The sequence below is a fragment of the Condylura cristata genome, unplaced genomic scaffold (assembly GCF_000260355.1).
Source record: "Condylura cristata isolate star-nosed mole 26May11 unplaced genomic scaffold, ConCri1.0 scaffold00016, whole genome shotgun sequence".
In the NCBI taxonomy this organism is placed as follows: Eukaryota; Metazoa; Chordata; class Mammalia; order Eulipotyphla; family Talpidae; genus Condylura; species Condylura cristata.
This window is the reverse complement of record NW_004567117.1, coordinates 31,841,129-31,863,909: the sequence shown is the minus strand read 5'-3', so window position 1 is coordinate 31,863,909 and position 22,781 is coordinate 31,841,129. Positions and strand designations below refer to the sequence as shown.

At 54.3% G+C, this 22,781-nt stretch overlaps 1 protein-coding gene across 1 annotated transcript in view; it reads left to right on the top strand.

Annotated features, from left to right (window-relative positions):
• Nucleotides 1-22,781, top strand: part of MYO5B (myosin VB) — a 132,691-nt gene that overhangs the window by 87,783 nt on the left and 22,127 nt on the right. The window contains exons 19-26 of the mRNA XM_012725752.1: nt 5,913-6,146; nt 9,856-9,940; nt 11,753-11,901; nt 13,262-13,381; nt 15,155-15,295; nt 18,491-18,556; nt 20,819-21,058; nt 21,943-22,043. Coding sequence (XP_012581206.1) covers nt 5,913-6,146; nt 9,856-9,940; nt 11,753-11,901; nt 13,262-13,381; nt 15,155-15,295; nt 18,491-18,556; nt 20,819-21,058; nt 21,943-22,043 — 1,136 coding nt within the window. The remainder of the gene's footprint in view (nt 1-5,912; nt 6,147-9,855; nt 9,941-11,752; nt 11,902-13,261; nt 13,382-15,154; nt 15,296-18,490; nt 18,557-20,818; nt 21,059-21,942; nt 22,044-22,781) is intronic.

The window sequence follows — 22,781 nt, the reverse complement described above, 5'->3', positions numbered from 1 at the left end:
TGTGGGTCCAGTATTATTCACAAGGGTCCTTCCAAGAGAGAAGTGGGGGTCAGGTTCTGAGGAGAATCAGATGTTGGAGTGATGAGGGGTCAGGAGCCAAGGATGGCAGGGGACCCCCAGACACAAACAAAGGTGACCACATGGATTCTTCTCTAAGCCCAGGAGATCACGCCCTGGTGCCCCCTTTGAGGCTTCTGACCTCCAGAGCTGTGTTGTGATACAGCTGTGTGGTTTCAAGCCTCTGACTGGGGTGACATTACAGCAGCCAGAGGCAGCCCAGGCGCTAACCCAGCGCCTCCTCTCTGGGCAGCAAGGCACAGGAGCTCAGCACTTGTGGGGGTTCTCTGTGTCCCAGGCAGCACCCCGGTCCTGTCTGTACTGACGTACTTAATTCCCACACGCTCCTGTAAGGTTATTGTTAGTACACTGGCCTCCTCTTTTATTTCTTTCTTTCTTGGTCTACAAGTAAGGAACCAAGTGGGTAAATGTCTTCGGTTCACAGATTGCAGCTCAGCCCTGTTGAGCTCTAGAACTCACGTTCTTCACCACTTTGCTTGTCCTCCTCTGCAGCAGTGTGTGTGTCTGTGAGGGAAGGGGAGGGACTTTCTTTGGAACAGAAAGAATCCAGCTCACACTCGCGCTGCAGCCTAAAAGTGGATTGTCTCCACCACTCAGCACCTTAGTTTCTCACCCATAAAACGGGGTGCATGCAGCCGGGGACGGGAATTGGTGACCGCCGCTGCTGTGTCTAAGCCTTTTTTCTCTCCCCCCCCGGTCCCCTTCCCCTGTTGGCAGTTCCCCAAGTGACCAGTCATCGGGGAGCCCCGCAGGCACGGGGCAGTGTGCACAACTGCACACACACGCAGACACCCACTTTCTGGAGGCCCTGGCAGCCTCCATCCTTCAACTGTATTTGGAGTCTGCCTTTGCGGGGTGCTTTGTTAGGCTGGACAGAGGATGACAGATGCCCAACAGAGGCATCCCAGCCCTGGTGACTGCTGAGCACTGTGCCAGGCCCTGAGCGGGGCTTTCTGTGTACACCCTCATTTCACATCCCCTCGCCCCGCCGTGACTCCATGAGGTCACTTTACAGATGAGGAATTTGTGGCTCAAGGACGAAGATACCTTGCCAAGGTCACAGAATTAGCAAGAACCATCATTCCAGCCCAGGTCTCTCTGACCTCACAGCCAAAGAGTTGTGCTGGATTTTGAACCCCAAACATCATAACGTGCCAGTCCTTCCATGTACCGGCATCGCTCCGTAGGGTCCCAAGGCTGTGAGGAAGCTTGCACAGGGCCGGGAGGTGCTGCACTGGGTTTCAGCTGCCTCCTGCGTAAGGAAAAATGAGCAGGAAGGAAGGAGCACAGCAGGTGTGGGGGTGGAGAAAGGACTTGCTCCAGGCCGTGGGCCACTGCTTTGGAGGTCAGTTGGTGTTATGGACCTATGCTAAGCATTTTTCTAACTTCTCATGATCCTAATAAGGCAAGAAAATAAATGAGCGATTTTGTAGCTAAACCAGCTGTCCTGAACAGGGTCCCAGAAGCAGCACACAGATCGGTAAGATGGTCCTGCTTCTCTGCTCCTTCCTGCTTCCTGAGGAGGAGCCATTGCCCTGGGTATGGGGGTCTCTGTGTGAGTCCAATAGGGTGCTGTGCTTGACGGCCCTGGAGCAGGGTGGGGAGCCCGGCACCTGCCCCTGCTCAGCCTGCAGTGATACGCCAGGTCGGGACAGAGGCACCTTGATCTGAAGGCAGGAAGGAGCAGGAAGGAAAAGGTCTGGTCTCTAGAACTTGCCACTTGAATGCAAAATGCAAGCACAAAGGTGGTGATGATTGTGGCTGTTGGTGACTAACCAGACAAGATACTTGCATGGTCAAATTTTGCCAGTTAACCTTCTGAGAAAAGTATGTCAGAGAGGAGTAGGCTGTTGGCCCCACTGTCGCCTACTGGGAGCCCCAGTTTCCACCCATACACCCTGCATTGGCATTGCTGGTTTCTGAGGCTGACTGAAGAGGTTAAAAATAAATCTGGTGTTTTACAATCTGCATGCTTGAACATCCAAAGAGAAGCAGATTTAAAAGGCCTATTTTTAAAAGAGCTTTTTGCTGTAAGCTTCCTGCTTGGTGAACATCTGTGAGTGGTGGCGAGTGTTACCCACCCTGGACTTAGGGTGATCCCGAGGGCAGGATGTGGCTTTCATGTACCCTCCCCATGAGGGACTACATGCCAGTCACTCTTCTCATATATTAACTCACAGTTGGGGCACAGAGAGATGAAACAGCCTGCCCAGTATCTCACAGCATAGCTAGGATTGAAACTTGACCATCTGGTTCTAGTGTATTCTACACCTCTAGACAAATTTGAAGATCTCTGCCCCTTGAAAGCCTTCAGGAAAGTGGAAATTCTTCCAGCCTAGGGGATCTCTTAGCCTGGTTTTGGGTCCCTTCTCCCATAGGCAGGCCATCCTTGGCGCAGTTAGCCTTTTATGGTGGAATATGTGGCCCATTGTCAAAGAAGAAGACACTTGGCAGTGTATCCTGAGAGGGGACGTGAGCAGGGTTTACATCTCCAAGACATCAGAGATGCCTAGCAAATGGGCCAGCTGTTGGAAGTCAGTGGCTTTTCTTCCTCATGTAAGGCCTTGGACACACAAGCTTCTTAGTCCAGAAAGAAAGGATACTCGTGTGCCGAGAACAAAAGGTAAAGGTGCCCAAGCATTGGTCAGAGCAACATGGAGTAGCTGGACAGAGGTCTGGCTTCTACCTCAGTTATACTTGCTGCCAGAGCTGACAGCTTGAGATGATGGCCAGATGGCTGATTGGGCCTTGAATTCTGCACAGGGGCTAAGCATCTGAGATCTCTAAGGTAATCTGGAGTTCATTGTATTGATAAGTATGGTCAGCCGACATAGCGGTTCCTAACTCCATGCCTCACTATTGAATCCCATAGGAAAAGTTTCTTAAAAGTAGCCCTGCAGCCAGGAAGTCAGTGAAGGAGAAAACTGAAAGATAAGCCAGAGTAAGGTTAGCTGCCAACATTGGTCTAAGATTTTGTGCACCCAGCTGGAGAGACGAGAAACCAAATTGGCACCAAGTTCCAAGGCAGACAGCGAAAGAAATAGGGTCATTTGAAAGTTGTTGAAAGAAAAGAAATAGTTCCTGAGATTTGGAGCTGTCCACGGTGCTGAGGCCTTTTCCTGCGGCTTTTTATAAGCTGTGATTAGCCACATCCTTCACAATATCCTTTGGCAGTAAGTACAATGGCAGGTCCTAGGACCATTTCTTAGTGTTCCTAGTGTATCCCTGAGGGGCCATATTTTTCTGTCGAAAACAACCTGTGAGCCCTGTTGTGTATCAGTCCAGCTGTATTCATGTATACCGTGTAAAGTGGCTTAGGTTAGTTGAGCCTCCAGTTTTTTTTATCCTGAGAGTAAAATTTCTTAAATCTTGAAGATTATATCCATATGTGTTTTACCTGAAAAAAATAAATACAAGCATTGATTAGGCCATAGTCTTTTTTTTTTTTAAAGATTTATTTATTTGTGCATACAGAACTGGGGTACAGGCCAGAGGCTCAGGGGTGGCGAGAGGCTTCACCAGAGACAGAGTGGGGAACAGAACAGGCAGATCGACGAAGTACACTGCTGAGGGGAGCAGCGGGCTGGTCAGGAGAGGTCTGCCACGCCATGTGGTCACCTCCTGGCCGGGGATCGAACTCATGCGGAAGTGGCTTTAGCTTCTCAGTGCTGTGCTTTAACCCGCTGTGCCACCAGGGAGGTAGGCCATAGTCTTTTAAAATCAATCGGATTCAGTACTGGAGGGGCCTCATAAAGGCCCTCATTATTCAGGACACAGCTGCTCACCTCTCCTGGCCACAATGACCAGGACAGCCCTGGGGTTCTTAGTCTGCCACCACAGAGTGTTTCTGGGGTCCCTGAGGAGCTTATGCCAAGACTCCCCCCCCGTTTCAGGCTCAGCTTCACAGCCATGGACCACTGCAGTTAGGACCCTTCTAGGAACTTCCTGTCTGAAATCACACATTCAGCAACCGTTCCACATGGATTCCCCAGTGATTTGGGAACCCATACTGGTAGGGATCGCCCCATCCACACCCACCTGGCCAGTGAAGAAAAGCCATGAACTCCAAAGAACTGAAAAGTATTTACCATGTGCCTGCACTGGTTAAGTATCTGAGCCTTCTGAATTTTGATAAAGCCCTGTGAGGAAGGAGTTACTGTTGCTCCCTTTTAGGTCTGAGTGAATGGCATCTCTGAGTGGTAGAATGAATCATCAGACACATGAATAACCTGATGGAGGGCAGAGCTGTGGTCTGAAGCCAGGTCTGTCCAGCTCCGGCCCTCTGGCTCCCCGGCCTCCCCGAGCTCATCTCAGTGTAGCTGCCCACATCAGTCAAAGGGCTCCCGTGTCAGGAGCCCAGGCATCATCTTTGTTGCAGCGGGACTCCATGGTCTCTGCACAAAGCATCGTTCTCTGGGAGGCTTTCAGGATGGCAGGGTGTTCCCATGCCCTCTGCCACCCTCCACGTCCCACACCAACCCCTTTAGAGACCCCCACAGCCTGGTCCTCTCCTGGTGATCTGACCCAGACCGTGCCACCAGGAGGTGACAGTCAGATTGAACTTCACTCCCAGCCAAGAGAAGAGAAAATCCAAGGAGGCCCACCAGCACTCACACCCCTGTGCAACCTCTTGGGTGCACAAGTCCAGGGTGAGAGCAGCAGATGACATCGGGCTTTTTCGAGCAGATGCTGCCTCGTTAGAAGAAATGTGACTTCTGTGACTACTAGTGCAAGGCTGTCCGCCAGACCAGGCACAGGGGCCGATCAGGTCATAACTGGGAGGTTCCACAGACCCTATGGAGGGTCTTCCAGTGACATCCATGTGGGAAATGTGCAGCGTGGAATTGCCAGCAGGTCTCAGCTTCCAGGTCCCACTGTGCCTGGTCTTGTACCCTGGGCCAAAGGTCAACCTCGTGCTCCTCACTGCTTTCCATGAAGCTCAGTTTCTGGTGTGAATTAATCATCAACTCCTGGGATGCCCCAGCATATTGGTATGTTAGCCACTAGCTATTTTACTTGGTGCTCCTGTAGAGAACAGCAGTAAAAAACAATCAGTGACTATTTGTCGCGTACTTATTTGGAGACCCAAATAAGGAGTGAGGAGAAGCGGAGCGGAGACCCCAGCGAGCTGACCACATTCAGCTGCAGTTTCTGTCCGTGTGTGCACTGGCACGTGTCCCTGCCTCGGTCTGCCTAGGTCCTCATGCCTCAGCCACGTGAGCTCATCACAGTCGCTGTCCCAGTCGCCCCAGACCCTTCCAGGTACCTGGGGGAAGCTCCTCACTTACCTGCGCTTCAGTGAGAGCATGATCAGCTCCCCACACCCCCCACCATGGTAGATTCTGCCAGGGCATCGATTTCTGTAAGCTGACAGGTGGTGAGGGGGTCCCCCAGCCCCTCGAGGGCCTCCTTAGAGAGGGATGCTGAAGGAGGTCCTTTGTCTCTGAGCCAGCGATTAGGTTGCAGCTCTTTGTGCTGGCAGCCCAAGGGCAGGAGGCCCACACGACAGCCCAGGCCGCCGGTGTGGAAGCCAGCGCTGTCAGTCCTGTGGCTTCCAAACCAGATGTCTGTCCAGCTGGACGGAGAAGGGACCCCTGTCCAGCTGGGCCCCTGCTCCTCAGCCCTCCCTGATCATCAGTTCTGGCATTTTGTTTTCTGCCTCTGCCCTAGGCTCACAAAAGAATTTTGCAAGGGGGCGGCCAGCAAAGCCCGCAGGCATGCCGGGTTGGTGAGACTTAATCCCACCGGGAAGTTCACCTGTTTCATTGCCTTCATGTCTTTTCCTGGCCGCATGACCTTGTCCACCTTCCTCCCCTGTCCCTGTTGCTCCCCAGAACAAAGAGTTCAAGACGCTGTCGGAACAGCTGTCGGCCGTCACGTCCACGCACACCATGGAAGTGGAGAAGCTGAAGAAGGAGCTGGCCTATTACCAGCAGAACCAGGTCGGGGACAGCAGCCTGAGGCTGCAGGCGGAGGTGGAGAGCCTGCGGATGGAGCTGCAGAGGGCCCACGCGGAGCGCAAGGTCCTGGAGGATGCCCACGCCAGGGAGAAAGATGAGCTGAGAAAGGTATGCGGGGCGCGGGGGCGGGTGAGGGGTCCCGACTGGCCCCTAGAGCGCCTCCTCAGAGGCCACTTCCTCCAGCCCTGAAGCTGCCGTGGGCTTTCCTGGGGCTGTGCCCAGGCGGGCTGGCGTGCATTTAGATGTCAAGTGGCCGTAGTTCAGTGGCCCCAGCTGCCACTAGCTGAACACCTTCCCCTGAGAGGGATACACGTACCTGCCCCTGCATCTTCCTGACAGTGTAGCTAGCCACTGCACAGCTCTGGGACCCGAGTCTGATGAGAGGCAGTGCACAGCCCTTCTTCCTGACATTGCCCTCAGCGGTTAGGGCCAGCCTTCAGCTCTCCGTCCCATAACCAGCCGTTGTGCTCTGGGGAATTTTCCTCCAGTGCTGGTGCCGGTAGCTTTTGCCCGGCTCCCCTATGGGCAGGGTGTGTCATCGGTTTACTCTCCACTGCTAAAAACAGGACTTCTGGGACTTCTGTGTCTCCTCCAGAGTCAGGATACGGGGATTCCCTTCTTCGCTCCTACGAGGGCCGTTCAAACCAGCACGGTCCCACATGCCACTGAGAGCCACAGATCCAGGCCACACTGCTCTGCCCACTCCCTGCAGTGCCCCACGGGCCATAGGGAGAGTCGCCCGTGGCCTGCTTGCTGGTGTCTGTACAGTGCTGCCGTGGGTTGAGAAGCTCAGGAAGGAGGAACTGAGTGACCCTAACTCAGTAGCAGCTCTCAGTGTTTCAAGACTGGGGCCAGCTGAGGGCCGCCTCAGAAAGGGCCCTTGGTGGACACTGAAATTCCCACATTCTCATCCCAGCGTTTCTGTAACCAAGGGCCCACAACAGGCTTCGCTGGCCTTATCCCTTATCCGCTTAGAAATAACATGAGGTCAGTCTAGGTCATCACTAGATCCCATTCAGCTGAAGTCCTCTCTCCACCACCCCACGGCCTTCTCCTGGCTGGGCCTCAGCCAGGCTGGGCACCACCAGCCTGGAAACAATGCAGCTGAAAGCCTCAGACCACGTGTGGGGGGCTCGCAGCGTGGGGGGCCCACAGCGTGGTCTCCCTGACTCAAGCGGGACTTCTGCCCTGTCCATCGCTACTTTCCCAGACCCTGGGGATTTCCCGGGGCTCGGGAGAGGATCCACTTGGATTAGGTAATGAAGGAAGAAAAACATGGGGCCTCCTGGTGCAGGCAGCTGGGACAGAAGAGGCTTCCTCTCAGTGTAACTTGCTGGCTCACCCACCAGCAGGCTCAAGCGGACCTCATGCTTGGGAATAGTGTCTGGAACTGTGGATTGTGGAACTGTGTGGAACTGTGGATTGTGACCTACAAGCCATGGAATCTGTTACTTGTGGTCTGTTGGCCCTTGGAAACAGATGGGCAGTTTCTAGGTGAACAGAAGACCAGAAGGTATACTCCAAAGGCCACAGTTAGAACTGAAAACTCTTGAGATCAGGGACCCTCAGAGGAACAGAAAAGCATGTTTGCTGCATGTGCAAACCAGGAGCCACATGAAACGGGGTCTCTTCTGTCTCCGCCACATGGCGAATGCTTGACTCGTTGGCTCCCTGGCTCCTGCCCTGCTTCCCACTGGGCTTGTGACTGGGGAGTCAGCGCTTTAAAAATACCAAGCCCCTCCCAAGGGGGCCCGAGGGCTGAGTGTGAAGCCCTTCCTCAGCAAAGCAGACAAGCGGCTCTCTCCTCTCCTTAAAAAGAAAAAGTTGTTACTGTTAACTGAGAGAGTGTTGAATGAGGTCTTAGATAAAAAGAGAGCTTGCGACTGGCAGGGGAAAAGATGTCAAGGACGGTCCAGCAGGCCCAGGTGCAAGCAAGTGAGGCCACTTCCCTGACTCCAAACATAAGCAAGTCCCAGGTTAGCGATGCCCCTGAAAAAACCAGGAGGGGAACGCCCAGCGCTTCCCAGCAAGAGAAGATGGAAGCAAAATCGCCTCCTGGGCAGGGTCTTTAGACCCTTAAATCCTGAAGGGAGGTAGCCAGGCTGTTCCCACCTGCGCTGTGCCTTCGTGCCTGGTCAGGGTGTCCGGCTGTCAGAGGCACTGCGTCCGATCTGAACACGCCAAATAGCCGGACAACTGGTTTCCTCCCAGGCCTGTCCCGGCACCTGCTCTGTGAGGAGCAAGGTTGATGGGCCTAGGGACGCAGATGAGGGCGCTGAGTGCTGGTAGAGCTTTAATTCATGGATTTGATATTTCTGTTGGCAAAGGCGGCAAATGTGTTGGAACTGACACCCTGGAAAACTTCGGGCTCCGAGGGCTCCCCACCACTGATGATTGTAGCTGTCAGGCCACATCTCCCTGGGGGTAGGGTCCCACATCTGTGTCCCCAGAGCCTAGGGCACCCCACCCCCACCCCGGCTTTGTCTCCCCAGAGCCTCTGCTCACACCTTGTAGAAAGGCTAGCCTCTGCTCTGTGTGTGTGTGAGTGTTTCATCCCTTTTTCAAGTTACCAGTGATCTTTATGCTGAATGACATAAGTGACTGAGCTGTTTTGTGTCCCTGAGGAGGCTGGTGGCTCCAGGGCCACCCGCCGGCACAGAGGCGATAGCTCAGGTCCAGAGTTGGCCTTGGAATGTGGCCCGTGGGGATCAGCTGTCAGGCTGTTGGGTGTGCTCCTCTGGGCTGTCAGGCTGGAGATGCCCTGAGGGGGCTGGCAGTTTTACAGCAGGGACTGGCAGAGGCAGGACCTGTGGCCCTGAGGGCCATCGCCCTTGCCCTGGGCCACACTTGGGTGGTGACCCAGGCGCCCTGTGTAGTCCACACCACCTCAGGGATGTGAGCCTCAGGAAGCCTAAATGCAGGGTTGGATTCCTCGGCCGCGCCCTGTGGGCCTTTGCAGCATTCAGACTTTCTTCACCTGTGTCACCAGACAGAGATGCGACAGGGCAGGGAAAACGCCTTGGTGCCTCCCTGCAAAGGGAGTCTCCTGGCGAGTGCGCCAAGGTGCCTGGTGCCAATGTAGAAAAGGAACAGGCCCTTTCCCCTCCTCTATCTCCATGGGTCATTTCTAATTCCTAGAACATGGCTGAAGTATTACGTTTTAAATCCATATAATTAGTTGTTCCAATAGTAAATAGCAAAAGTGATGTCTTTAAAATAAACTTGCCTCATCCTGTTTTAATTCTTCAGAGATCTCTGAACAGACCGGCCCTTTTCTTGGTCTTTCCCTTTTTTTTTTTTTTTTTGGCCTCCTTTTCTGCCGCTTCCTCTCCAGTGATCTTGACATTGGTATTGACCTGGCAGCACTGTCAGAGGTGGGGCCCTTGATTGGACAGTGCACGGCAGAAAGTCCCCTTCCGCCCCCCAACACCCAGGCTGGGCAGGTGGGGTGAGGACCCGACGCTGTTTTCCCCGTGAGCTCCAGACCTTCCTGAGATTCAGATTGAAGAACTCAGAATTTACCAGACCCACAAATGCAGGCAAACAAGAGCCCGTGGCCCGGGGTCTGCAGACTGCGGGGCCGCTGTGGGCCCATAGACAGGCTTTCCTGACCTCAGCTGCCCTCAGCGGTCAGCACGTCTGCGTTGTTTTCTGGGGATTTTTCTTTCGGTATGCAATGTCTCCCTCAAATGGAAAGCCAGTTCGATCTCCAGTGAAGAGTGTCTCTAGACACAGGACTTGAAATTCAAGCCCAGAGCGGGAGCCTCTCTGCTGCCCACTCTCAGGGGACATGTCCCACCCTGTTGCTCTCTTTCAGCGAGTTGCAGACCTGGAGCAAGAAAATGCTCTCTTGAAAGATGAGAAAGAACAGCTGAACAGCCAGCTCCTCCGCCAGTCCCATGGTAAGTTCCATGGCCCTGGGGCTTTGATGTCGGGTTCCGATTTCTTTGCCATGTAAGCTGTCCCAGCGGCCTCGTGAGCCTGTGCACACCCGAGCCGGCCTCTCAGCCAGGGCAGCCCTCTGTGTCCCCACATTGGGCACCAAATCTGTTACAGGGCAGAGAGAGGGGGCACCCCTGAACCCCCAAACCTGCCTGCTCTAAGTGGGTTCTGCCATCTGCCATCTGACTTAGAATATAATTTCTAAGTCAAACACCTGGAATGACTCATCCCCTCATGGGCAAACGTCTACCCAAAAGGAACTGACCCAAAGCAAGGCCTCAAAGCTGCCACAAGGCTGAAGTACCTTCTGACTGGGACCCATGGGAAAGGGTCAGACGGAGACATTTTGCAGGGGTGGAGCGGGGAATGGGATCAAAAACAATGGAGGGAGGGAAATGCACTGGACTATGGTGATGGGACATGGGTAATTTGGTGATGGGAAGCCCAAGGGGATTGCAACTGAGATGGAAAAATGCACAAAAATATGTAAAAATAATTATTAATAAAAAAAAGGGGGGGGTCAGAAATGGCCAGACAAGTCTGGGAGGAAAAGGGCACAATCAAACTCCGTATAAACGCTGCCAGAGTCACCTCCCTGCAGGTCTCTCACCCACATCTGCCTGGACCAGTCCAGGGCTAGGAAACAAGCCCGGTTTCCCCATCACAGGCTCCCGGCTCCCTGTGGCTTCCTCAGGTCTCCTTCTGGCTCTCCATCCTGCCTCCTTCTTCAGATTCCTTCTCTTTTCTGCTGAGCTCCACCCTCCTTCTGTGTGGGGCAGGGAACCTGAGCTTCCCGTTTTCCTAGGGACCCCTGTTACCTCTCCACCCGCACGGTGGACAGTCCAGTCTGGGGGCTCCTGTGAGGCGTCAGACCCTGGCATGACAGGCTGGGCCGGCCCACGGTGTGCACTGAGGAGCGGTCAGTGATACTGCCTCCACTGTATCATCAGCATCCACATGCATGCCGGGATGTTTCCTACGCGTGGGTCGTCTGTTCATGTTGGCAGAAGAGGGGTTCATGTTCTGGTCTAAGGCCACCTCCTTCAAGCGCCCACCAGCCCCTCAGCTGCTGTCACCCCCCCCATGTTGTACTTGACTTAGGAAGAACAGTGGGGGCCCGACCCCATTCTCACCTGGCTCGCTGTGGCGTCAGCAAACCCCCTCGCCTTCCCACATCCGCACCTTCCTCTTCTATCGTGAGAGAATGAACCTCCCGAGTCCACAGAGGCACCCAGTGTGAACTCTTGCTGGAAATTAGACTGTGTATAGTCACTTTTTCTTTGCATTGCTATGGGTAATGAGCTTATTTTTAGGAGGGGTGGAATCCATTCATGTTATGTATATGTCTTCCCTCTTTCTCCCAATCTAAACCTTTGGCCTTATCTCCTAAAATTTCCTTTACTCTCCTTGAACAATCAAAACCTGCAAGACTGGGAAGAGGGAAGGAACTGGACCCAGCCCTGGGCTCTTCCAGGAACTCTGTGAGCAGTTCCTGGGGCAGGTGGCAGAGGGGCTGGCACGTTGCTCCAGGGAGGGCGTCGTCACGCTTGCCGTCTGCCTACCCCTCCCCCAGCGTCTGCAAGAGCATGGGGGCTTCCCCGAACCCTCCAAGTACCTAGGCCACCATGACAGCTTCCTCTTGCCCCATGGTAGGTGAGGCAGCTGAGCAAGAGCCCAGCTTGCCGGCAGCCGTGACCAGGAGTCATCGGCAGGCTGGAGTCGAAGCCTGCAGGGAGAATAGGGAGAGTGCAGCCTGCTTGCTTGCGTTCTAGGTGAGTCTGCCCAGAGCGCTGTCAAGGAGAATCTCCTGATGAAGAAAGAGCTGGAGGAGGAGCGTTCCCGGTACCAGAACCTAGTGAAGGAGTATTCACGGCTGGAGCAGAGATACGACAACCTTCGGGATGAGCTAACCATCATGAAGGCAAGGAGGGGGGCTTCTGTCCCCCCCCCCCGCACCACACCTCCCCTTGGCTGGCTTCCCACTGTCCATCCTGTGCAGCACCTGCGCCCCCTCTCTCACTCAGCACCCCCACCCCGCTGTCCAAGGTGCTTTGCAGCCAGCCGTGTGGATAGTTGCCCCATGAGGAAGTATCGGGGCCTGGTGATTCATTCTCATGAAAAGCTCATTCCCTGCTTTGGGGTCTTAGAAAGATCTATTAGGAGTTTGAGGAAAATTCCACCCGAGTGCATACGCCATCCTCCTTGCTTCCTGTTCTGGGAAAATCCCTGTGTCGCGACAATATTGATATGGAGGGCTTCTGCGCTCAGCCTCGTTAGCACAAGCTGCCAAGAAGCCCCCAAGGGTCTGATGGCCTCTCCTGATCATCGACGAAATGCAGTATTCTTAGAAGAAGTTTTATGCTTTGGGATTTGTCTTTATGTTCTTTACTCCATATAAACTGTCCCTCCAGAAGTGAATATGCAAGCCATATTAAGTTAATTGCATAGAAAACGGAAGAGAAGCTAACTAGGAACATACATAAAAACCTAAAATCTTCCTACCGAGATCAGTTTCACACCAAATCTGATCCGCTGCGAGGAGGGAACAGTCTCCAGTGTTGGTCATGTGCTTGCTGTTTCCTAAGCAGAATCTGCCGGCGTGCGGGTCGGATAGAGGCCCCGAGGGGCAGCTTCTCAGCACGCTTTTCTGCAGCGAGTCAAGGACTAGACGCCTTTGTGTGATTTCAGGAGAGACCAGGGACTCCAGTTGTTTCCCCAGGACTTTGCTCAAGACATTGGCCTAACTGTTAGGAATTTGCGCCTCACTGAGACGGGGGGCGGCGAGCCTTGCTGCGGTTTCGTGGGCTCATTGGGTGTGGGCTGTTAGACCCATGCGTGAACTTTTCTGGGACTGGTTCTACTGAGCCTCCGTGGGAAACAGCAATACCTATTCTTATAGACAAATGAGGCAGAAAACCAACTCTGGGTGGGGCCTGCTACTCTTTGAAAAGTAATAATTTTTTACAGGTGTATTTATTTATGCACACAAGTACTGGGGTACAGACCAGAGGTATAGGGGCAAGAGGACTCACCAGAGTCAGAGTGGGGAGCAGAACAGGCCGACTGAGGAAGTACACTGCTGAGGGGAGCAGCAGGCAGGTCAGGAGAGGTCTGCAGCGCCATGTGGGTCACCTCCAGGGCCAGGGATCCAACTCGCCCTGCAGTGACTGTGGCTAGCTTCATACTGCTGTGCTTCAACCCTTGCATCACCAGGCAGGACCCAGTAAGAATTCTTATTAACATGAATTTTTACGAGTTTTCGCATTCTTCTCCCTGAACAGCAAGCCCCAGGCCATAGGCGGAACCCCTCAAACCAAAGCAGCTTAGAGTCTGACTCCAATTATCCCTCCGTCTCCACGTCTGAGGTCGGAGACACAGAGGATGCCCTCCAGCAGGTGGAGGTGAGTGGGGCGGCTCCTGGCTGCTGTCTGCGCTGAGGGGCAAGGGGGGGGTGACTGTGGTGTGCCCCAGGGGTGGCGGCAAAAGTGCCCAGGGCATGTTCTTGACAGCTGCGCCCTGGACACTCCGGTGGACGCCAGAAACAATCTCGAGTGTCGCACATTTTCTGTGCAAAGCAGTACACAATTGTTCACCCACGCACTGTCCAGAAAGGAAGGAGGAACTTAGATTCCTCCTGGCAAATGGAGGCTCTGCCGGAGGGGAAACGGCTAACTTACGAAGGCACAGCCAAGTCACTAAATGGTCATATTTAAAATGTCCCTTCCTCATTTGGTGTCCTACTGCATCTGGTAACAGCCGTAAATCCACAAGAGAAGTTCCATCTTGACTTAGCTAGATAAGAATCAAAGAACAGCAGCAAAAAATTTGGACTGTTTGGACCAATGAATATTTGCTGACAGTATCTGTATCAGTAGTGGCCTCTGACGTCAGTAAAGAATGCACCACACCGTGAACGTCATCCGGTTGTGGTTTTGCAGAGGGACACAGGCACACAGTTTTCCTCTGGCGTTTGGAAAGAAAATCACAAGCACATAACAGCTTGAGCATGTGAGCAGAGACATGGAGGAGAGATGGCAAGGGAGAAATGTGCTTTGAGCACATGTGGGTGCCAGCGCTGGTGGGCACTTAAACAGCCGTGGCAGCGCCCTCATGCAGCTGTGATGGTGGAGCGGGAAGAAGTCTGTGATGTGCCTGTATTACAGGAGGGAGCGGTGCGGGGAGGGAAGTGCCATGGAGGAAAAGAGAGGCTGCCAGCCAGTGGAGAGAGAGCTGACAGGTAGACAAGGAGGCCTCGGGACGGAGCCGGGCTCTGGCTCGGCTTGCGTGCACTTTGCTCCTGCACTGTGCACGTGGTAGTAAGCATTTGGTCACGTGAGCCTAGGGGCCTCAGTTTTACTATCGTGGTCTCCTAAGTCTGGGTCCAAGGCTCTGTCAGCCGTAAATCTAGATGGCTCCCAGGTCGGATAGGTGCCTGTTTCGTGCAGGCAGAAGCACTTCCCTCGCTCCATTTATGTTTTCAAGGAAGCCAGTGGCTGGGTCCTGGTGTTGCCAGAATAGCTAGCAGAGTGCTGGCTAATGCGGAGCTGTCACTGAGTGCTGCTCGAACCAATTACGTCCCTCAGATGTTCTGGCAGGCGCTTTAAGAATCCACGTGGAGAATGTTCACGCCGGCTCACATTTGTTCATATCCACTCACATGTCACACACGTGGCCTGGAGGGCCAGCCAAGGCAGAATTTAAGGGAGGGGGTTGCCTGGGAACCGATGCTGTAAGAGCTGCTGGGAGATCAGCCTGGGCAGGGCAGGGGCTGGCTCTGCTTCAGGAGCACATTTCCAGTGAGCAGTTACCAAGGTGATTCTCTGTCAGGAAGTGTTATGTCCTGTGTTTTACAATTTCTCTGGTATGAGACCATTTTCCAGAAGTGGAGTCTTTCACCTTCCAGATAAAATGGCTGTGCCTTTATCCATTTGTTCCTGGAATATATGATCGGTCACCTGAAGTGACCCACATGGGGGAAATACAAATGGGTGAGACACGGATGTGATCTAGGAGGAAAATGAGGCCAGAGCACTCACTAGAATGTGAGGAATGATGGTTGGCTGGCCCTGGCTCTGTTCCAGGGGCGTGGATGCCATTTCGAAGGAGAGGAGGCAGGTGGCTGATTGAACTGAGTCATTCCCGACAGCATTGATGATTTGGAAATCTCTGTGTAGGAAATCAGCCTGGAGAAGGCGGCCATGGACATGACGGTCTTCCTGAAGCTGCAGAAAAGAGTGCGGGAGCTTGAACAGGAGCGGAAGAAGCTGCAGGTGCAGCTGGAGAAGAGAGAGCAGCAGGACAGCAAGAAAGGCCAGGTGCGTGGAGGGTCAGCAGGCACGAGCAGCACCCTCCAAGTGCTGGGGTCAGAAAATGGTCTGGCTCCCTTCCTCCAGAGCTCCCGTGCAGGGCAGGACCCCAGGGATTCTGCAGGGCTCCACAGGAGAAACACATGCTCGTTTGGAGTTCGTGTCGTACTGACTCTTCTCTGGATGTCCAGATGGTGTCAGCTGTCCAGTGCCCCCAGAGAAAAGGGTTCCCCCTGGCTAAAGGGGGTGCCTACTGCATCGTCACCACTTGCAGAGAGAAGCAGGGTGTGTGTGCTTCTCAAGTGTAGGTGATGCAGCAGAAGCCAGAGTAGAGAAAATGGGTTGCCTGTTGAGACCCAGAAACTGCCAGGGGCTTGTGTTTAACCCCGTAAGGTCAAGGGAGACCAAGTTGCCACTGTTCACCCTTCTTTCCCAAGACCGTGCCCGGCCTCAGTCCAGATCATCATCAGCATCTTGAGTCTTTAAGGCAGATTGTGTCCCCAGACATGACACCGTATCTCTGGGCCTGCTGGGCACCTGTGCTGCCCTCAGCCCTTGCTGGCACCAGGCTCCCAGGGTGTGTGCAGAGTGCTTATGCAGAGGTGTTCAAAGAGGAGATGAAAATGCAAGAGGAATCCCCAGCCACCAAGGAATGTATGTTCTAGTTCAGGAGGACACAGAACACAAATGAAAAGGAAGGAAGATGGACAGGCTGGGTACAAGCAGCTTGGTGCTGAGCACTGAAGAGCAGTAGGAGGGAAGATTCTCTTGCTTCTTCCCGGGGAGAACAAGGGCTGCTTCCGGTGGGAGACAGGCTGACTCCGACATGGGCCCGATCACAAGCAGCTGCATCACGGTCGAAGCCCTCTGGTCTGTTCTCGGGCCTGAATGGCCTGTGGTGGGCCTTGATGGGAGTGAGGGGAGCCCTCCTGCTCCCCATTCCTAGCCCTGCCTCCTTCGCTACACTGCACTGACTTCCCTTTCCAATCGAATGCGAGACAGACCTGACCTGTACTGCTGGTAAATTGCTGGATTTCTTCCTGAGCAAAAGGGGGGAGGTAAATCTTGCTGGTGGATTTAACTCTCCGGGGATTAGATTCAGAATGGTGTGGAAGGGGCAGGTTTATGAGTGACCCTTTCAGTTAGAAGGGGAGCCGCCCTGACAGGGGAACACAAATCAAGTCGAGGAAAAGCTGTGTGGTGGACATGGGGCCGTGCCACCCCCGGCCCCGCCGAGACCCTGACTCCCCGGGCCCCCACCCAGACATGTCAGAGCCCCCTTGAGTGCTGGCATGAGGAGTTCTGTTTGTCTGATACCAGATATGAAAAGCAGAAATCACAGAGCCAGACTTGGCCCAGCCCCCACTGAAGTGTCTGTGGATTCTCTGTTCAGGGACAGTGACCCTTTTCTGATGGAGTTTAGTGAGGGGCAGGGGGGAACATGGATTCTCTCAACAGCATCCTGAACCCCAGCTTTCAGAGATTGGATCTGCCCTTGGTCCTGAGCCACCTGGGCCTTTGTTCTGGAGAGAGATGCCTGGGGTCTGCACCCTCGTGTGGGGTGAGGGGTCCACCTGAGGGCAGGGCCTTGGCGATGGCCAGCCAGACTGCTCGTGTATTTGCCTTCTGTCTGCCTGCTCCCTTACCCAAGGCCCCGCCCGGCCACCAAGGCTGACTGCGCGGACGCCAAGCTTGCCGCCGCATCTTAGTACTCACCCCTCTTTGGACTTGAGTAGATGATCTCCATTTCTCAACAGCTAAAGCATTCAGTTATCTATGTTTGAGCAGCAAACCCACGCTACGTGGGTGCAAGCCCTGGGCTTTCCCGGTGACAGCAGATTAAGACCTGGCCTGCACAGTTACAGCCCCTGCCGCAGTGGGAGCAGAGCAGAGACTGGCACCTGGAGAGCTCTTTGTTCCCCGGGTTGCAGGGCTGCAAATGATGCAGCACCACAGTGGCCCTTACTCGGGAAGGGGCCCTCGAAGCCGGGAAAGATGCACCGAAGCCCGCTGGCACTGCAGACGGCGTGATGTGTACTGCCGGCGTCTTGCTCAGAGGGAGCAAGATCACCTGTGGCCCGAGATCACCTTTTGTTGACCGTTGACAGGGCCGTTTCTGTCCCTTCTCGGGATAATTCAAGGCCAGTCGCTGCCACAATTAGAGTAAGCAGTGCCCTGCAGCCTGCCTTCATTCAGGCTCTGACTTCAGGGCGAGCAGGCCGGCCAGGCCCACCTCCCCCCTCACCTCGCTCCCCGTGGGGCTGCAGGGCCTGCTGTGCTGGGTGCAGCCATCCCGTCCAGTGACGCTGCGGTTGTGCTGTCACACGGCTTTTTGCTCCATGATGGGGAGCAGCTGTCCTGCTGCCTGCTGTCCAGTGACGCGGAGGAAGCAGCTTCTCCGCCATGCGCTTAGTGACCTGGTTGGGAAGACAGGCACACACGCACCCAAGTGAACTGGAGCGGGTCGTTAGCCGCTTAATGATTGCGCCATCGTTACGTAGCAGCCAGCCTCCTTCATGAGCACATAATTATTATAATTAACTTCATTAATCCATCCTGAAGTCTCACAGTACTTCCGAGGGCTGCAGAAACGAAGGGCCATTGCTAGATGGCCTCGGACAACAGAAGTTTATTCTCTCTAGAGACCAGAAGCCAAGAATTAAGGTGTTGATGGGGCCAAGGGCTCCTCAGTGCTCCGGGGAGGGCGTGTTTTTCTGATGCTGGCGACCCTGGGCGGTCCTGACTGCAGGGTCGGCCACCCCTGCCCTGTCTGCACGTGGCCTGCGTCCGTGTGTGCCCCGCCTTGTCTGCCTCAGAGGGTCTGTGTCTTCTTGATAGCCCCCCCTTGATCACCTTTTCACAAAACTCTGTCTGCAAAGACCCTATTTGCAAATCAGGACATTCGCAAGTCCTGGGGGTTAGGACCACAGTGTTTCCTTGGGCAAATTTAACCCCAACACCATGTTCTACATATTCCAACTTGCACATATGTGCAAGTGTCTGAGGGACCCTAGGAGTGAAGTTAGGCAGGGGGTGAGGGTAGCCACCCAGGAGGGCGTTTGTCCTGGAGAACTTGATGGGGCCCGGAACTGTGCCGTGAAGGTGGGAAAGAGATGGGCTGGTGGAGGGAGGATACAGCAGGGTTTGATTGTGGCAGGAGAGCCCTCGGCGGAGTGTCTGCCTCACTTCCCTCTCTGTGCGCAGGAGGAGCAGCTGAAGAATGAGGCAGGCCTGGACCAGGACGAGGCTCTCGCCTACAACAGCCTGAAGGTAAGACTCCTGGGGACAGGCTGCCTGTGTTCTCACCCTTCGGGGCACAGACGACGGACGAAGCTGGGCGTCCAGAAAGCGGCCCTCAGCTGTGGGCTACTAGTTAGTAGTAGTTTCAGTTTCTTCATCTTTGAAATGAAGGAAATGTGTTTACCTGAAGGAAATGTGTTTACCAGGAGGAACTGTAAGATGCCAAAAGAAACGCTTCCCTCTAGTCACAATACTTCCGGCACAAAATATTCAGGTTTTCCACGTAAGCAACCCCCTGCTCTCTGAGAATACCAGCTGGATTCCTGCCAGTTAGTTCAGTTTGGGCACAAACTATCCAGATTTCACGCTGACCCCACTGGTTAGGGGCTCAGTCTCACAAGATGGCCCCCACTTCAGACGCCAGTCACAGAGTCTCAGGTACCCACACATCCGTCTACCTGGGGGACAAATCAGGTGTTTCCAGGGCTGATGGTTGACATGTTCCAAGAATTACCTGCTCATCCCTGACTCAGGTATGACTGAAGGGGGCTTCTTATGGATAACAAAAGATACTCCTCTCTGGAATCTTTTAGACACTCTGAGCCAGAGACAAAAATCTGTGCTGTCAGGTGTGTTACCTGTCTGATGCGAGTTTCAGCTCAGGTAAAATGTGGCCAGTGGAATAAAACCACTTTGGAAAATAATTGGCCTGGAGTGACCCCGTGCTGGCCTGGCAGGAGGTGGTGAGGGGGCAGATGGGGCCATGAGGGCCCCAGGGCTGGTTTTCCAGCAGTGGGAAGAAGTGCCCAGTGAGGGACAGAGCACCGCTGCCCTGCTCCCGCTCTCAGAGTCTCACTGCTGGGGTCAGTTACTCTGGTCCCACTTACGGGAACTCTGGAGGCTGTTGCCTCACGCACGAGAATGCCCTCAATCATTCCTCTGGCCTTGAACAACGAGGGTTGCGCTGGTGATAGAGGCGGTGTTGGGGGTTTCTTCCTTAATGATTGATTGATTAGCCTTATCTTCCTCTGTGACGTTCAGAAGCTGTGAAAACCTCCAAAGGGGGGGGGGGCGTCTCTGGTCGTGTGGGGGCCTGTGCCTTCCTCATGCCCATCGCAGCCGCCTTTCCTGGGAGGCTGAGCCCGGGGCGAGGGACAGGAGCTGTAAGCTTGTGGGTTGCTTGGGCGTCAGCCCAACCCCTGTCCTGGACCTGGCAGACAGTCCAGGCCAGTGGTCCCCGAGCCTGGTTGGGGGCCAGCAGCATCCCTGGAAACATGCGTGAAATGCACATTCCTAGTCCTCATCCCAGACCTGCAGTTGCAGAATCCTGGGGTGGAGCCCAGCTCGGCTTCCTCAGCCTCCTTCCCAGGGATTCCACTGCCCGCTGGTTTCCAAGAACCACGGTCGCCGGGTGTCAGCAAGCCTGGCTCTGGGACTCCCTTCTTAAACTTGGTTCAAAGCTCCTCCCCTCCACTCTGCCTCCCGTAGTGAGTTCCTGCCCAGCGGGCCCAGCCCGGGACCAGGGCAGTGAGGGCTCAGTCTTCTCCAGGCTCGCACAGCTCGGGCACCTGCCTTTGAGCTGTGCTGTCATCCAGGTTTGTGAGGATGCTGGCCCTGGATTTCCTCGTGAAACCTGACCTGACCTCAGTGTGGGTGGAATTACCCATCTTCGAGCTTGACTGAGTCAGCTGTGGCTTTAGCCACCATCAGGTCTCACCCTTCGACCCACACCTGAGAGCTGAGGTCCCAGCACAGTTACTCCCCCGGCCAGGATAAGGACTTGTGCTCCTGTCTGTACCCACAGTGCTCTTGTGCCAGAAGGTGCTGGCTCTCTCGGGGGGTGGCTCCCTTCTCACAGCAGGAGAACCAGTGGGCACCGAGTGGACCCCCAACTCCTGACCTTGTCTAGGCTTCTGCGCTCCTCAGATGTCCTCAAGTAGAGACTGCCTCATGCTGGGGCCACCCTTCTCTCCACACACTCACCATCTCTGCTAGTGGTTCTGATTCTCCCAGAAATGGCCCACGGGTGGGGATGGGTGGCCTGGCGTTTCCACAAGGAAGGGTTTCATAGCACAAGCACTTGGAAACATGAACGCCACTGACTCACAGCAGCCACGGGGGTTGGGAGTTCAAATCCAGACCCTGGCTTTGATGGCTGGTGAGTCCAGTCAGAACTTTGGCTGTGTATGTCATTATTAAAAAGGGAAAGTGGCACCTCGCTGCCCAGGAAGACAGAGCAGAGGGCCCGAGACCCAGCGAGTAATGGGATGTGTTGATCGGACTGTCTTCCAGAGGCAAGAGCTGGAGTCAGAGAACAAGAAGCTCAAGAATGACCTGAACGAGCTGAGGAAAGCCGTGGCCGACCAAGCCACGCAGAACAACTCTACCCACAGCTCCTCAGACAGCTACAGCCTGCTGCTGAACCAACTCAAGCTGGCCAGTGAGGAGCTTGAGGTTCGCAAAGAGGAGGTGCTCATCCTGAGGACCCAGATTGTCAGCGCTGACCAGCGTCGACTGGCCGGCAAGAGCACGGTAACAAGATGGCCGCCGCGGTTGGGCTGGTTCTGGGGCGGCGCTTGATAGTGAGAGCTGGCGTGTTTCTTAGACGTCTTTAGCCACGTTTAAGGGCTTAAACCTCTGAGAGGAGAGTCTTTTGCCCTTCTCTCTCCTCGAAAGGCAAAGCAGGGTGCTCACTGCCTTTTCAACATCACCTTTGATGGAACACTTTACTGAAATTTCTAGAATCTTCTGCAGCTTCTCAGTACGGACACATTCAAAAGGAATAAGGTGCAGTGTTAGAGACAAGGGCCTCAGCCTAGACAGCCCTTTGATTCCATTTGTCACCTCATGCCTTACCTTTTACCTTGTTTCTGAGGTGGAGCTTCTGCCCTCCAGCTTAGCTTTTGTTCCTGATGTTTTCACTATCTGAGAGAGATTACAGAGCAGGGCTACCTGCGTCACAGTGAGCTCCAAGAGCTCTTGGGTCCTGAGTGTGGATGGTTCAGCGCTGACGGTAGACTTTAGTCACATCCCCTGGAACTGGGGTGCCTTCCACCTGCCCTCCACCATTCCACTCGGTGCCTGCCACAGCCAGTACTTGTCATTAATGTCTATTCCACTGTGACTTTTTTTTTAGATTTAAATCAAAATTTATATATATTACACTTTATAGTTTATTTTTACATCATTTTGTGCCTTTTTCCAACTCAGTTGTAATTCCCAACACCAAATCACGCGTGTGCCATCACCATAGTCCACTGTGACATTTTTAAAGTCACACCTGCCTGGGGATAATTTCTGCTGCTTGAGGTCTTCCTGGTCCTTAGTCTTTATGCCTCTCTATATATGTAAGGCCATTTTCTGGCAATTGTTCGTATAACCAGAGTTGTTTTTTGTTTGTTTTTGTGTAATCTTAGGAGCCAAGCATTAATGCCAGAACAAGTTGGCCAAACAGTGAAAAGCATGTAGATCAGGAAGATGCTATTGAGGCCTACCACGGGGTCTGCCAGACAAATAGGTAAGTCCCACCTGGCCATGGCTGTACCTGGGCAGGCACTGGCGAAGGGGCCCTGAGCTGTGAAGGCCTCGTGCTCACTGTCGCCCTGCACAAGGGCCTTCTCTGTTCTGGTGGCAAGCGCAGGAACAGATTCAATTAGTCCCACACCCTCAGGAATCCCTCTTTTGGCTCCAGCAAACTCTGAGAGAACATCCCCGGGGCATCGAGAACCCAGATCCTCTGACAAACTCTGGGAGGAAGCTGCCCTGGAGGGCTGATCAGAGACAGGATAGAGAGAGCCGGCTGAGTGACCTGTGGTGAGAGGGTGGCCAGCATGGAGGGCCCAGCTACTCCTGCTGCCTGCCAGCACACACTGTCCTCACTCAAGCCAGGGCCCGTCCCCTGCTCTCAGAGGAATGGGATCCAGCATAGGCTCTGTAGAGGCCAAGGGAGATTTCCCTGCAGTTTAATTTGTTGGAACTTGGACTAAGGTCCAACCACCCAGGACTAAGGCATCGGGAACCCTTCTTGCGGTCCCTGTCCACGCAGCAGTTCCCAGAGAGAAAGTGGCTGACAGGGAGCCAGGCCCCAGGATGTAGGTAAGAGTAGCAGTCCAAGATGGGAGAGCCGAGAGGTAGAGAATGTGGACTCTGTCGGTAACCTTCGCAGCCACTCGGTGCCTCCGTTTCCTTATCTGTGTGTTGGGGACAAGTTGTAGCCGCCTCTTGGGTGACAGACACTGCAGTGAGTCAGTCTGCA